This window comes from Eumetopias jubatus, unplaced genomic scaffold, assembly GCF_037043125.1.
Source record: "Eumetopias jubatus isolate StellerSeaLion01/CBP00866 unplaced genomic scaffold, mEumJub1_p1.0 scaffold_4, whole genome shotgun sequence".
NCBI lineage: Eukaryota > Metazoa > Chordata > Mammalia > Carnivora > Otariidae > Eumetopias > Eumetopias jubatus.
In genome coordinates, this window is record NW_028274810.1 from 57,502,382 (window position 1) to 57,517,236 (window position 14,855).

Here is a 14,855-nt window from a genome sequence, read left to right on the forward strand (position 1 = left end):
TATAAATCATGTTGCTGCACATACTGCCATAAGCTATGTAATATTTCAAAATATTCAGGAGATAATAAAGAATATTTTACATGTGTACTCAGTGTGTAAGTTATAGGCCACCAATGAAAACAAACCTGAAAACCTGTTTCAAAAGCGGTATGACTTTGAATCAGCTTCTTAAATGTTGATCTGTTTGTAAGTAAGCCAAGTTTAAGAACCACTGAACACTGATATTGCTGGAACTACTTTCAAAGGTTCACCTATAAATTTCTACTGGGTTATCATTCTATGGCCAGGTAAATGATTTGGTTATGATACGCTTGTATGGACGAAAAGAAGATGTCTGGCATTTTCCTGATAAAGTTTTAAAAATTGCACACATGTAGATGGAGTTTATTCTTTCATTTAGAGTATTTCTATTACTGTGCTTACTGGACTTTCTTTAATGACCAATAAGCTACCTAAGTTTTTCTTTCTAAAACTAGCTCTAAAGCTTTATAAGTATTCCAGCAAGTTAAATAAAATTGTAAATCAGTTTTTAAAGGAAGAACTCAAAATATATGGCTCTCATTATTTAGTGTACAATTTCTTCACAAACTGTTAGACTGTTTCTTTTTACTGGTGTTTCCAGAAGAAAGCCTAGAGGTGTATCAATCACACTGCCAAATATGTTTAAAAAAAAAACAACAACAACAGAACTTTCTTAATGTGATAATAGCTCCTGAGCCAAGAGAATCCAGCTTTGTCAAGTACCTGACTATGCCCTGGGCCTGTATGGATACACAGGTATCCTCATACATGCACCAACCCAAAATATAAATTCATCTTTCGAGAGCTCACTTGAAGACACTCTTGTGTCTGCTAAGGTCATGCCCCACTATTGCAGCACCCTGGTATTGTCTACAAGTTCTCTGTGCTGCAAACTTTTGCCAGAAAGAACTTCAGCCTTTGAATCTCAGCATTTCAACTGTAGTCATAACTCATTCAAATTCTCTTACACTTTGCATCTTATCCATATGCAATTGTGAACCTTGCCAGAAGTGGTTGGAAAAGTTTCATTCCATACTTCCACAAGTTACTAAAATAGGAACTTTGGAAGTTTGTTAGGGAAAAATAAAAAACTTTTACAATAACTAAAAGCAACTGCTATCCATTACTAATGCTAGGCCTAAATCCCAAACAGACCATTTCAACATAAAAGATGCATTTAAGAGTCTTCTGAGATCAAATAGCCAGTATTATTCCTGTTAGATATTGCAATAAGAAAGGCTGTCATGTGAGAAATAAAACCAGAATCTAGAGAGGAAAGAAAAAAAATTATTGATACTTTTTAACCACCCATAAAGTATTCCGGCTAAACCGTTACCTCCTGCTAAATGAAAGCAATAAGTGGTGGCAGGTTTTTTAAGGGAGTGGTAAATAAACATTTTATATGAAGCATACAACTTCATGTAGGTGATTAATGGTCAGATTGCAATGTACCAAAGCAGTATGAAAGCTCACACTTTTTTTGAAAAATTTTTTAGCGCAAAAGCACTTTGACTTCATGCCTTTTAGTCAAAGAAAATAAATAATATATTCAAAAGGGACCAGATTTGGAGCCGTGAAATAGCAATATTTTGCCTAGGGGTGGGGCAGACAAGAGAGGGATGGAAAGGGAGGGCACGGGAAGGAGGGGCGGAGGGCGAGAGAGACCCACGCTCCGAGTAGAGTCGGAGAAAAGTTGCCCCCGTCCTGCGCGCGGAGCTGCCCGAGTCGCGCGGCGGCGGCGGCGGCGGCGGGCGGCGGCGGCGGCGGCGGGGGGAGCCGCGTCCGGCCCGGGTTGCTGCTCGGGCTCGCGGCCCGGAGCCCAACTCCGCCCGACGCTCCCCGGCCCGCGGCCCGCGGCCTCCGCCGCTCGCCGCCCTGCGCAGCGTGGGCTCGTCCCGACAGCGAAACTTTCACTCGGGAAAGCGAGCGGGCGACGAGCGTCGAGGACGCAGGCTCCACCCGGCCGGCGCTGGGGGACGCGCGTCCACGCAGCCCCGCTCCGCCGAGCCCGGGGGTCGGCTCGCCGCCGCCCGCCCGCGTCCGAGGGGCGCTGTCCCGGCCCGGCCCCGGACGCCGGCCCGCGTCCCTCCCGCGGCCGGACCCCAAAGGCTGACAAACAATAAACAAAAGTAAGAGTTTGGGGAGGCTGCCTCGGCGCGGGCTCCGCGCGCGGGCCGTGGGAGCAGGGTCGCGAGTTCTCCCGCACCCGGAGGTTTCAGTTGCCCCGGGCATGCGGGGTGTGCGGTGGGCTCCGTCGGCGGCCCCCTCCCCGGGAGCGGCGGAACTACAGAAACCGGCCTGCCGGCTGCAGAAACGCTGAGTCCAGATTTCAGCGTGTCATGGGCTGCAACCCCGCCGAAACACGTGCGGGGCGTCCGAAAACACCGCCGTTCCGCAGTCAATCGCCCCGATATTAATTAACGCATTAATAAGAGGGCGCCATTAGCCATGTGCCCACACAAATGGCCGTGCAAGAGGAATGCACCCGCATGGAAACAAAGTTACTTTCTTAAAGCTGTATTTCTCTCCCCCCCCCACGAGCACACGCTCACACACACAAACACACACACAGAAACACGCGCAGACACGGGCATACACCAAGACACATGCCCCGGGCCCGGCCGGCGCGACGGTCCCCAGTACCCCGCGCCCAGCCCCAGGTCTGCCCCCGCAACCCCGGCCCCCCCACCCCACCCCGCCGCATCCAAACAGCTGCTTACCTGGGTGAGACAGAGCGGAGAATACATAACTGCCGGGCGGTGGGGTGTGCGTGTGCGTCTGGGTGTGCGGTTTGGAGGTGTGCGTGAGTGCGGGTGAGAAAGGAGAAAGAGGGAGAGAGGAAGAGAGAGAGAGAAGGGGGGAGAAAAAAAATCAAGCCTGCTTCTTGCGTTCACATTTCCAACTCGGCTCAACTGCAGCCAGCCAGCCAGCGCGATTGCCGCTCCATGAGCTGAACTTTAACCCCGCCTAGAGTTTCCCTACACTCCACTATACATGTCTACTGTACGCGGGCGTTAAAGGCATAGCGCACCCTTTCCCGCTCCCGCGCCCGCCCGGCCGGGTGCCCGCGAGCTGCCCGCGCGCCCGCCTCCGCCTCCGCTCTGCACCGCACCGCACAGCCGCCGCCCGCTCGCGCCGCCGCGGGGGGGGGGGGTGCGTGGGGGAGGGGGCGGCTGCGGCGCCGCGCGGCCAGCCGGGTCCCGAGCCTCCGCGGCCGCTCGCGCTCGCTCGCTCGCTCCCTCTCTCGCTCCCTCGCTCGCAGGCTCTCTCGCTCTCTCTGCCCCCCCCCGCCCCCGCTTCCCCGCTCAGCGCATTACTGGGTAACGCAGTGAGGAGCAGTTACAGTCTGTACTCCCGGGCAGCTATAGGCTGCCACAGGATGTGCTTAAGCAAACAAAACTACTTTTCCTCATCCCCATCCCCCAAGCCCCGCCGCAGACCTTCGCGGACCTCGGTGGAGGACTTGGGCAACTTTGCCAGGTTGCCCTGCGCTCCCGGTTCACTGGGTGGGCACGTAGAAAACCGAGGAGAAGGCCGGAGGGCAAATTTGCATGTATGCAAATTTTTAAAAATCAGACCTCCTAGGTAACTTTTTTTTTTCCCCCTCTGAAATGCGGTACGGCTCAAAGCATTGTAATCTCTCCAACGGAGCTTTCTGTGGGAATAGATCGTCGGTAGAGGTAATTATGCACAAAATCCTCCAAACTTTGTGCAGCTTCAGTCCTATGGCATTCAGAAGCGGGGGTGGTGGGGAATAATTTCACACAGAAGAGTCACCGGATTTGGGGGGTGGGGGGGTGTCTGGAGAAAAGGAGGCGGAGATTAATGAGCGTTCTCCCTCCCAGGACTGTGAAACTAGTGGGTCTGAACACAGACGCCATAGAAAAAGTTCTATCACGTTTAGAAACAACAGTGGTTTAGCTGTGACATCTTTTTCTTTTTAGGAGGAAAAAAAAAATGTGAAAGGGATGTCCCCTAAGGGAAGAGAGATATTCTGGTCCACAAACGCGTGCCCAAAACTGGACACAGGCTCTCATTACCGTCCCTGTTCCTGGGACACCTCTGGAAGGGTGCCTTTTAAGAATCCCCTCTTTTTTCCTCCCCCAGGTAACCGTTCTTAAAATGGAAAAGAGCTTCCTGCAATTATTTTAGGTTTGCTAAAGTATTGTTTTGGCAGAGAAGGGGGGTGGTTTTTAGGGTTTGGCAAGTTGCCAATAAGCCTGCTTTTCCAGTTTTTTTTAACCTCATATTTTTTTCTCCAGGCTTTCCTCCCTGATGGAAAAAACAAACAAACAAACAAAAAACTCTTCTTCCTCCTGACCCCCAGCCCATCTCTTCCTCCTCCTCTTTCTAACTCTAGTTTGCAGCCTGCTGCACTTGCGAATCCTTCTCAAAATTCCAAAAGGAAAGCCCAAGGTGAGAGGCACTGGCACACAGACAGGGGAATCTGCACCTTGGGAGAGGTTACATAGCCAGAGAGCCTCAGAATAGAGGAAACTCCCGTAGGAATGCCCACTCTGTACTGTGAGTGTGAGGTGACCAATGCCCACTCTGTACTGTGAGTGTGAGGTGACCTGCTAAGGCCACTCTCATTCAGACTACGGTCCTCCACCGCAACCCCACCCCTTTTAAGTAAGGGGCAAGAAAAATGTTACTGGAGAAAGCAAAATACAATCCTCTGAAATATTCTGCATCTGTCTAAAATCATTTTATGCTTGTTCTCCAGTTACTTTATGGCTAAAATAATTTCTGAATGCTCGAGACCATCTTCACACACCCTGCTCCTAAATATCCTTGGAAATCTCTCAAATTATTTATTAAGGGGCGAGGGGAGGTAATGACTTAAATCTTCAATGAGAGAGTCCCATTTTCCCCAACTAAACAACTGCTTTTCCTTGGTTCCTCTTCAATTTCAGTAGAAGAGAAATGTCCTAAAAGTTAAGCCGAGTTACAGAGACAACTTCCCTGGCCATGAAAACCTTTGCTGGGATCTATAACTTCAACTCGCTCCAAGTTTCCTCGATAGAAGTTTCTGGCTGACGGTCCCAACATGTAACTGAGGCACAGTGAGAAGTTATTGTTCCGTGTGTACTCTTGGGAAGCTCTCTTCCAGAGCAGATTAAAATCTTTCTTTTGCTGTATTAAAAGATAGACTTCACATTTGCCTCTTTCCAAAACAAGAAAGATTCTTACTTTTAACTGAATCTCAAGAAAAAGAAAAGGATTTTTTTTTTATAAAGGACTGGCACATCGCCCTGGTTTTTTAAAAATAGGGAAAAGTAATTTAATGCTGATATTTCTAGTTTAAAAACTTCTTTTGTTGCAGCAGTGAATGTGCCCGCGATTTCCAGCTTTCTGCGGTTAGCAATATTATCTTAAGTAACTTTTGGCGCCCTTCGTAAGACTTTTGGATATGGGACGATTGTTTGCGCCCTCTAGGCAAGGGCTGGATCCAAGTTCAGCACCAAAGCCCTTCACATCCGCTCCTGCTTTCTCTCCTATCTCCGCCAGCTCCCGCTCCCTCCCCCGCGGGATGGGGTGGGGGGGAGGCGGGGGAAACACCACAAAGCACAGTTCCAACTACAGCCTTTGGAAACAAGACTGAGAAAAATACAGTAGAAGAGTTACAGTTACAGAAAGGCTTCTGGTAACTTTCTCTCCAACAGGCATAAATTTAAACACACACACAAAGAAACAGATGTTCCTCAAAGGGCAGTCTGGGGGTAAAAAACATTTCCAACTCTTTCCCCTCTTCCCAAGTTGCAAAAGTAAATCCTTGTCCAGAGTTCACAAAGACACTAAGACACTTGAGAGAGAGCAGGCGTGGAAGGAGGAGAGAAGGAAGAAAGGATAGTAGAACAGTTGTAGGAAACAGGTGAAGTACAAAAAACTAGTTTACTGCAATCATATAAATGACCCATTGTTAGGAAGGATAAACCCCTTATTGGAAATAACCGCTCCAATCATTTATTTTGCAAGTGCTAGGAGGCTGCCTTGAAATGGGATTGTCTTTGCGCAAAGGAGGCTCCTGTCATGCTCTCTGCTATCCATATTCTTCCTGGCACAGAGCCCAGCCTTGCATTTACTGTGTTTTATTTGCAGAAATGTTACCTTGCCAGCTTTAGTGAAATCCTCTTAGATATATAAATTACGTCAATAAGGTTTCACTTATATGTACAGCTCAAATACCTCTCATTTTGGAGGTTACTTGATAGGAAGATCTTATTAATATGATTTAGATTTTAATGCCCAAAGCAGTGAAGATAAAATTGGGGTTCATAAGTGACAATGCCATTAACTCTGTAGTTCTTACCAAGCCTAACTTTATCACTAGCATTTTCCAATCTTTTTCTCTAGTTTTTTGACCTACTGGTCACTTGTGTGCAGATTTTTCTTAGATGCATATAATACTAAATTGAATAATGTCACTGAACTGAGCATCCAAGTGGATTTTAATGTCACATTTCCAAACCAGATTTGATTAGAAGGCCTAAAGCCCTGGGAAATAGCTCGATGGGAATTTAATCCAAAGATGGGAAAGAGCCCATACTATATTCCATTCACTTCCCAACAGAATTAGGTGTCTACAATGCTCAGAGGGAAGGAAGAGATGGATGTGCTTTAGTCAGAGGCTGCCAGTTACTGTCTCCAAGACAAGCTACTGCAGTTGGTTTCCACTGGATTGGTATCAAAGACTTGTCCAAGAGGCCAGACTCCAACTAAGAGTTAGCAAGTCAGCAATCTTCCACACACACCCTCTACAGGGGTTGTTGTGGTAACAAGAACAAATGTGAACTTGGCCAGTTTTAATATCCTATTTGCTACTGACCATATATTTAAAGAGCAGAATTCAAGAAAAGTGGAGACAAAACACTCTCTTTCTCCCCCTCTTCCTATCAAATATATAAAATAGCTGTCAGTCCACCTGTGAGACATTCTCTCTCCCTTAAAATTCTTGTTTAGAGCTCAAGAAGAGAGGCATGCCTATTCCTTCAAAGTACTTGAAAAGTCAAAGCTTCAAAGATAACCAGGGAAGTTCTGCAATGCTGCATATTCAGTATGTTACTTCCCAAAGCTCAATACCGTCCTGTAGTTCAGGCAAGTTTTTAAGCCATGCATTTTTAAAAGTTGAACCTCCCATTCCACAAGTTAACAGTGTCCCTGAATTTAAAATATAATAATGCAAAGTTAATATTTCTCTAGAAGAATTTTTCTAACTTTTTCTGAAAGGCAATTAAGAAGGCATTACAATTCATGCAAAAATTCCCCAGGTTTTTTTTTTTTTCTTAAACTCAAAAACTCTTTTTCCTATTGTGCTTGCTAAATCCGGAAGAGCTTGTAGCTTTGACAGCTTGAACCACACCATCCCCTTCAGAGCCGCAGAGAACTTCAGATCTTTTTCTGCCCCGCCCCCTCTGGCTACTGAGAACCATTGTACACCCAAGCCTCCTCATGATTGGATAAAGCTTTTGTCAATCTCCCATGTTGTCCCATTGATTAGAGGATCGAATCGTCAATTATTCTCCGGGTCCAGACATTTCTTTTCGAGTTAGGTTGACTGCTGAGGCCAGACGTCTTTTTACAGAAGAGAGCACGTACAGGATTTTTTCCCCCCTTTCTGGAACCGAGCAAGCGCTAGGAGGAAAAAAATCTGTCAAGCTCAGCAATTTTTTCAAATCTCGGGGAAAGAAAAAAGGAAACCCGGTCTCTGATGCACATAGCAAAAACAAAAAACAAAAAACCATCCACAAAGCTACGTCTTTAAAACAAAACCATCACAATAGACATTCACCCAGCAATCACTTAAATGCATATGCAAGCCAGAGAAATTTTAAAGTCCTAGCCATTTAAACAAAATCATTCTACCATTATTGTTGTTTATAAAACACACATCGTATAAACGCAAAATAGAAAGTTTAAGATGTACCACGTACCATTGCAATGTAAAAAGAGTACGTGAGAAACTTTAAAATGTTCAGACGAATTGCTTCATTTGTTGTCCCCCTTTTTTGGCATTAAAAAAAATCTAAATAAACTTGGAACCGTTGAAAACCCGGAAGAGATTTTTTTTAAAGCTGTTGGCCAATTGCAGGCTTCTTGGAGATTTTTTTTTTTTTTTTAACTCCAAATCAGAAGGCTTTTGCAATTGCAATGCGCGCTCTCTGCCTCTCTCACTGTCTCTCTCTCCTCTTTTGATAGCAATCCAACCCGGGCTGGCTGGTTCTCAGATTCTCTCTGGTTTTGCCTTGTGTGCTTTGGATTGTACGAGACTTTGCAGAAGTTGCAATCGATTCGCAGTCCCTCTCTCCTCTCCCTACCCCCTTGTTTGTTTCCGCAATCGCTGCAATTTGCATAGTAACCACGCACGAGGCGCCGGCGGCTCCCTGCGGAGGGGGCCGGGAGGGGGCAAGGAAAAGGCCTTGCCCCCTTCGCCCCTCCTCCCGTCTCTCTCCCCGCCAGTCTCCTCCTCCCCCACGGTGCGTGGCCAATAGGAGCCCCGGCATTCAGCGCAAGCTCCGGTCGGGACACCGTTCGGAAGAAAAGCCCCTGTGTTACTAGGCCCTGCTCGCAGGATCGTGTTTTTTGGCGCGGTAGAAGTTCCCTTGCTTGCGGACCTCGCAGCCGGTACTAGGGATGTGTGAGGATAAAGTACATTTGCCTGCGGTTGTGCGGGTTTTGCACGTTTTAATCAAGTCTGCACACCTGCTTTCTCGGTTTCTTTTTCCATAGCCTCTCGTGAGTTATTAGGCTAGTTCATGATGGTTAGTGAGAGATTTAACCTTTATTTGCACTGGTGTAGACCAAGAGTTAAAGATCCTCTTTGGTGCATTAAATCACGAGAATGCAAAATGTCACAGAGAACTTGCAGTGAAATAAAGCTTCTACTCTAGATTCTGAAAGGAAAAGACTGGTTCTGCTCTCTGCAGATGATTGAACATAAAATTGTTAGGTGGGCTCCCTCAAGAATAAACTTGTTCCTTTAAAGGAGGAGATGCAGTGAAATTCTAGCTTAATTGCCAAGCATCCACTATGTCAGTATCCTTACAAAACCGGGATTCCACAAAGTTTGACGCCGTCCTCCACCTTCTGTCGCCCCAGGAGAAGGGCTGTGTTTGGAAGCTTGAAATGGGGAGGGGGGAGGCTGTTAATGTAGCTATTGGAACATTAAGTCCTTCATCTAACTGATTCATCTTATTTCATTAACCCAGGCTCTTTAAGACCATTTCAATGTGGACCCTTTATGTGTTTGTTTTAAACAACAGACTAGCCCTTGGTGCGGGGGGGGGGGGGGGGGGGGAGGGGGGAAGGGGGAGACGACTCCAAAGGAAGGGAGTGTCCCTTTAAATGGAAAGCATCACAACCAGGGCTATTGCGTTTGTTTGTTTTGCGTCAGTTAAGTAGCTTTGGACGTTTTGCTGAATAACTGAGTTACAGGAAAATGTGTGCTTAGCTCACTTGATAAAAAGTATCCAATAAGAAGTCAAGAGGAATAGGAAGCAAGCTGGCAGTTGTCTGATTTTCTTAACTGTCCTTGGTGAAGATACCAATTAATAACAGGACCTCACACAGTTAAATTAGAGGTTAGAGAAACCTCCTATTTTGTTTTGAACCACCTTTTTGGCTTTAGGCTTGCACTTTACAACAGGCTAACTGATGCAGCATTACTGAAAGGTATAGTACTGTGGCCACCAGTGGTGGTAGAAAAGCTTTTCTCTTCTGGTCTGCCTCTTACAGATTCAGATACTGTCTTGCTCTAGAAAGTCTGTGGCATTTAATCCTGGCCCCCTATACTGAGCATCCATTTCAACTTGGCATACTACTTTCACTCTGGAAATACACTTAATGGGATGTAGTAGCTTAAGTAAAAAAAAAAAAATTTTTTTTAAGTAACCCAAAAAACTTCTAGGTCTTGTTCCACTGGTGCTAGGCCATGTGACCTTGAGATGGTTACATAACACCTATAAAATAGGACATCAACCTATAGTGAGAATGGAGGATTGTTTTGTCAAGAGCTAAGAGCCTTTCAAATGCGCAAGAGGTATCAACTTGTACTGCATTGCTCTGTAGATGCCATGGTCTGAATAATCTACAATGCTAAGCAAGTCAGGCCTTGTTAGTAGGTGTAACAGTGAGTTGTGTGTCCATGTCTGTAGTTCATTAACTCAGTTTAATGTGGTAGGTTAGCACCATTTCCAAAGTGACCTTTTATATCTCCATCTAGTCAACAACAGCAGAGTATAGGCTTTGGGGTCCAACTTAGGTGTTAATGTTAGTCCTATGTGACTCCAGACAAATTATTTAACCTCTGTAAGATTTAGATTTCTTGTATGGAAAATGGGAGATACTCAGATAACATATGTAATTTACCTAATCCATTAGCTGTGCTCAATATATTGTAGCTATAGTAATACCACTATTACTGTTTAATATGTACCATATTCCAGGCACATTGAATGTGTTAAGAGCTGGAGACACAGCAAAGAAGAAGCTTTCAGTCCCATGGAAGAGATAAGACCCCAAAATAAATAATAATGTAATGTGATAAGTGCTGTGTCCAACTTAGATATACATAAAGGGCAATAGAAATACAGATGATGGAATGACTGATTTTGCCTGAGTATATATATATAAGGAGAGTCATAGAAGGCTAAAAAGGGGGAAATGACATTGCTTTGGGCCAGAAGTATGCATTTGTCAGGTGGACAAAGGAGAGGCAGGGCATTCTTGTCCAGAAAAGCACAATGATGTCAGTGTATGCACTGGGCCAGAGAATGGGGATATATTCAACTGTGGCTAGTTGCTCTAGCTAGTATTACCTTGCATCACAGGAACTAGAGATGAAATTAGAAAGTCAGGCTGAGGCAAGATAGTGGAGAACCTTGTGAGCTGTTTAAACTTTCACTTGAGGGACTGGGGAGACATCAAAGGTATTTAACCAAAAGATATGCAAAGTAAACTTTGCAGATTAGAAAGATCATTCCAGCAAAGGAGGCAAAGAGACCAATTAGAGGTGAGAGAAGATGAAATCCTGAACTATGCACAGTAGGAATGAATGAGCAAGAGAGAGAGAAAGGGAGGGAAGAGCAAAGGGTGGGAGAAAGGAGAGAAAGCAAGAGAGACCCACCATTAATATTAGTTTTTAGAGACTTTGGTTAACAGGGACAATTTAGGGGTGCAATTTTTCCAAACTCTCCCAAGTCCAAATACCCACAAGATATATAACAAGACCTATTAGTGAAGGGGGTTTCCTTACCCCACTTTATATCCTTAAACCTACCAATATTAAATAATTTTAAAATAATACCCATAACAGTAACAATAGCACACATGGATTGAGTGTTTATATTGACTTTTCTCACTCTATGAATTTGCATTCCAGGAACATTAGCCCCACCGTGCCACGGAAAATCAGCTGCACATCCAATAGTGTGACTTTGGGTTGCCAACCCCATTGAGAGCCTCATGTTTCCACGTAGGCTGGCTTTATGCCTTGAAAATAGTAGGCTCTTCCAGGAATTCTGCTTTGTTGACCCAAATAAAAACTTAATCCTCTTGCAGGGCGTTGATATGGAGACTACAACATCAGAGTCTTACAGATTTAGCAACATGATTCAAAATTGCAGTATTTTTCTAATAATGTATTTTTTAATTTGTGAACTAAGTTGAATGTTGACCACAGGGATACGTTTCACATTTTCTTGATTTGACCGGGTAAATCCTAGATCATCCAAAGCACTTTTTAGGCTAAGTAATCAGCACTGGCATTTAGAGGGCCAACATGACAATATAAATGATAAATACTAGAAGCAAAGGTAAATCTAGGAATTGATGAGCCTCCCTAATCAGCAAGTTTTGGCAGACTATTGTCCCCCCAAATCTGTCTCTCTCTATTCTTGGATGCATAAATAAACAGTTTAGAGCCTATGTCTCCTAACCATCCTTGCAGACAGGCATGACACATGATTAAGATCACAATAGAATGGAGAAGAATTATTGAGTCAACCTTCCACGTCATTTGCTTAAAATAAGTTTGTCCTAAACTTGTGGCCTTTCCAAAGGCTGCAATGAGGTCATGTTAGAGACTCAACTTCAATTATACAGACCAGGGACAATGACTTGGGAGACAAGGGAGCAGCAAGATGGAGGGAACCTGGGTCCCTAAGTGACCTTATGGAGCAGAGCTGCTTCTCTAGCCTAGATTATATTTAAGCCACTATGTTTTGTTTTGTTTTTTAAGATTTTATTTATTTATTTGTCAGAGAGAGAGAGCACAAGCAGGGGGAGCGGCAAGGCAGAGGGAGAATCAGGCTCCCTGCTGAGCAAGGAGCCTGATGTGGGACTAAGTCCCAAGACCCTGGGATTATGACCTGAGCCAAAGGCAGACACTTAACGGACCAAGCCACCCAGGCGTCCTTAAGCCACTATGTTTTGAGATCTCTGATTCAGCAGCTCAGCCTCGACTATAATCACCACCATCATCATCATCAAGATTATAAAACAATTTCATGGTACCTTTGGATCGTTTCCTCTCTGAAAGCTTATGTCTTTTCCCTAGCTTAATACAAAATACATTTGGGTTTTGGGTTTTTCTTTTTTAATTTTTAGAAATTCAATTTATTTAAACTAAAAAACACAAAAAGTCCACCCATTTCTCCTATTGATTTTATTATCAGCCTCCTTTTCCAGACTTTCCTCCTCTGTGATCTTTCTCTACTACCCCTCACCCCAGAGACACTAAAGGAGTCACTTTTCTATTTTCACCACTTTATGAACACAGCATGCATGTCCATCCCTCTCTTTCTGGGTTTGTGTGATTTTTTTTTTTTTTTCTGCCCAGAAGTCCCTAATGTTTTCTCCCTGTTCCATTCTTTATTTATTTTTTCAAGAACCAGTTTAATGCTGCTTCCCAACTCCCCCAGGCAGAATTCGCCAATCCCTCCTGGGTGTTCTTTAACATTTTATACTCATCTCTAGGACAGTTATCTTCACATTGGATGTTAGTTATTTCTTTGTGTGTTTGTCTGCTAGACTATGAGCTCCGTGAAAGTGCAATGCCTTTATTCATCCTTGTGTCCTTACAAGCCAATTCCTATAATTCTCAATAGATGTTTGGTAAATTAATGGGTGAATGGAGAGATGAACAAATGCTTACCTTTTCCTGCCTTGCACTCTGATGTACTACAGGCTCAGGAGTGTGGCTGATGCAAGGCATGGCATTATCACTAAGGGGAATTTTTAAGTATAAATAGTAGGACACTGAGTTTGCTTTTTACAGACCTTCCACACATGTTATCACTGTTAACCCTCCTTCTGGATAGGTGAGTCAGGCACTCTCTTTCTCACCATACAAATGAGGAAACTAAGACTCAGGAAACTACAGAGAGTCACTCATCATTCACTTAGTGAGTGGTTGACTAGAATTCAACTCATTTCACATTCCTCCCCAAAGCTCTGGCTATGTCTGGCTTGGGAAAGAGTTCAGGCTTCAAACTTTTTTAAGTACCATTTTAATGTTTAGCTGGCTCTTATCATAATCAAAGGTAAACAAATGGGCTCGTTTCTTTTTAACAGCTTTATTGAGGTACAATTGATATACAAAGAACTACATATATTTAATATATACAATTTGATAAGTTTGGACATACACAAGCAACCATGGTACCATAACCACAATCAAGACAATAGATATATCCAATACCTCCCAGAGTTTCCTTGCCCTGCCCCGCCTCCACACCCTGCCATCATTCTGGGGGTAAGAACATTTAAGTCTACCATCTCAACACTGTACTGTTAACTATAGGCATTTTGCTCATACAGCAGATCTCTAGAACTTATTCATCTGGCCTAGGTGAAACTTTACACCCATTGAATGACAGCTCCCTGTTCCCTCCACCCCACAGATCCATCCTTATTATCTTGGACACACACCACAGTCAACTGCAGAGGTGCCTGAAGACCACAGATGATGTCATGCAACTGAGCTGTTGGATAGTCAGAGAGAGGATGCCTGTATCTTGGCTGAAGCCACAGGTACAAAGTATGAGTTTACAGTTCATAGAAGGAAAGCTAAAAGGGAGCTCAGAAGTCTCCAACCACCACATTTTACAGATTACAAAACTGAAACTAGCAGAGTGAAGTAGTGAGCTCATGGCCACACAGCTGGTAAAGAATTAATCCCTAGTCCAGTGCCAGTTTCATTCCATCATGCAGAGGATATTTTGCAGGAATGGGAAAGGAGGGAGTGACTATCTCTGGGATCAAAGTTGAAAAGAGGCCTGGGCAAGTGAAGAAATTGTGAATCTGATAGGAGAGAGAAAATGGTTAATCATCTAAACCAAAGGGATGGCTATAAAATCCAGGCTGGTACCTGAAAGATTTACCCAAACATGTTCAGACAGTTCAAAGATAATTTTCAAGAAAAATAAGGGAGGGTGGGGATGAGAGCAATGGTCTAGAACTAAAACTTGGTGTTAAGAGCTGTGAGCTGAACTGGTTCTCTATTCTCTGCTCTTTGTGGCCTTGGGCAGTTCAATCTCTCCCTCTGGTTTCCTTCTCAGTAAAATGTAAATATCATCAGCCCCATTTCTTGGGGTTTTGATAGGATTCAATGAAATCATGAATGTGAAATTGTTATAAATGTAGGTTTCTCTTCCATGAAGGCCTATACCACCAACAATTGTTTCTAATACAGCACAGAATAAAGAATATAGATAGTTGTATTTATGCAAAAGGTTTTATTTATTTATTTTTAAAAGATTGTATTTATTTATTTGAGAGAGAGAGCAAGAGAGAGCATGAGGAGGGGGGAGGAGTAGAGGGAGAGGGAGAAGCAG

At 44.2% G+C, this 14,855-nt stretch overlaps 1 protein-coding gene across 4 annotated transcripts in view; it reads right to left on the reverse strand.

Annotated features, from left to right (window-relative positions):
• Window positions 1-8,021, reverse strand: part of NFIA (nuclear factor I A) — a 360,963-nt gene extending 352,942 nt beyond the window's left edge. For 3 of the 4 annotated variants that reach the window (XM_028106853.2, XM_028106852.2, XM_088022398.1), the window contains exon 1: window positions 2,742-2,848. In XM_028106853.2, the coding sequence (XP_027962654.1) occupies window positions 2,742-2,768 (27 nt within the window). In that variant the 5' untranslated portion in view covers window positions 2,769-2,848. Of the gene's footprint in view, window positions 1-2,741; window positions 2,849-7,955 lie in introns of those variants that run through there. The other variant, XM_088022399.1, reaches the window with a different exon arrangement.
• Window positions 8,022-14,855: the final 6,834 nt, after the last annotated feature.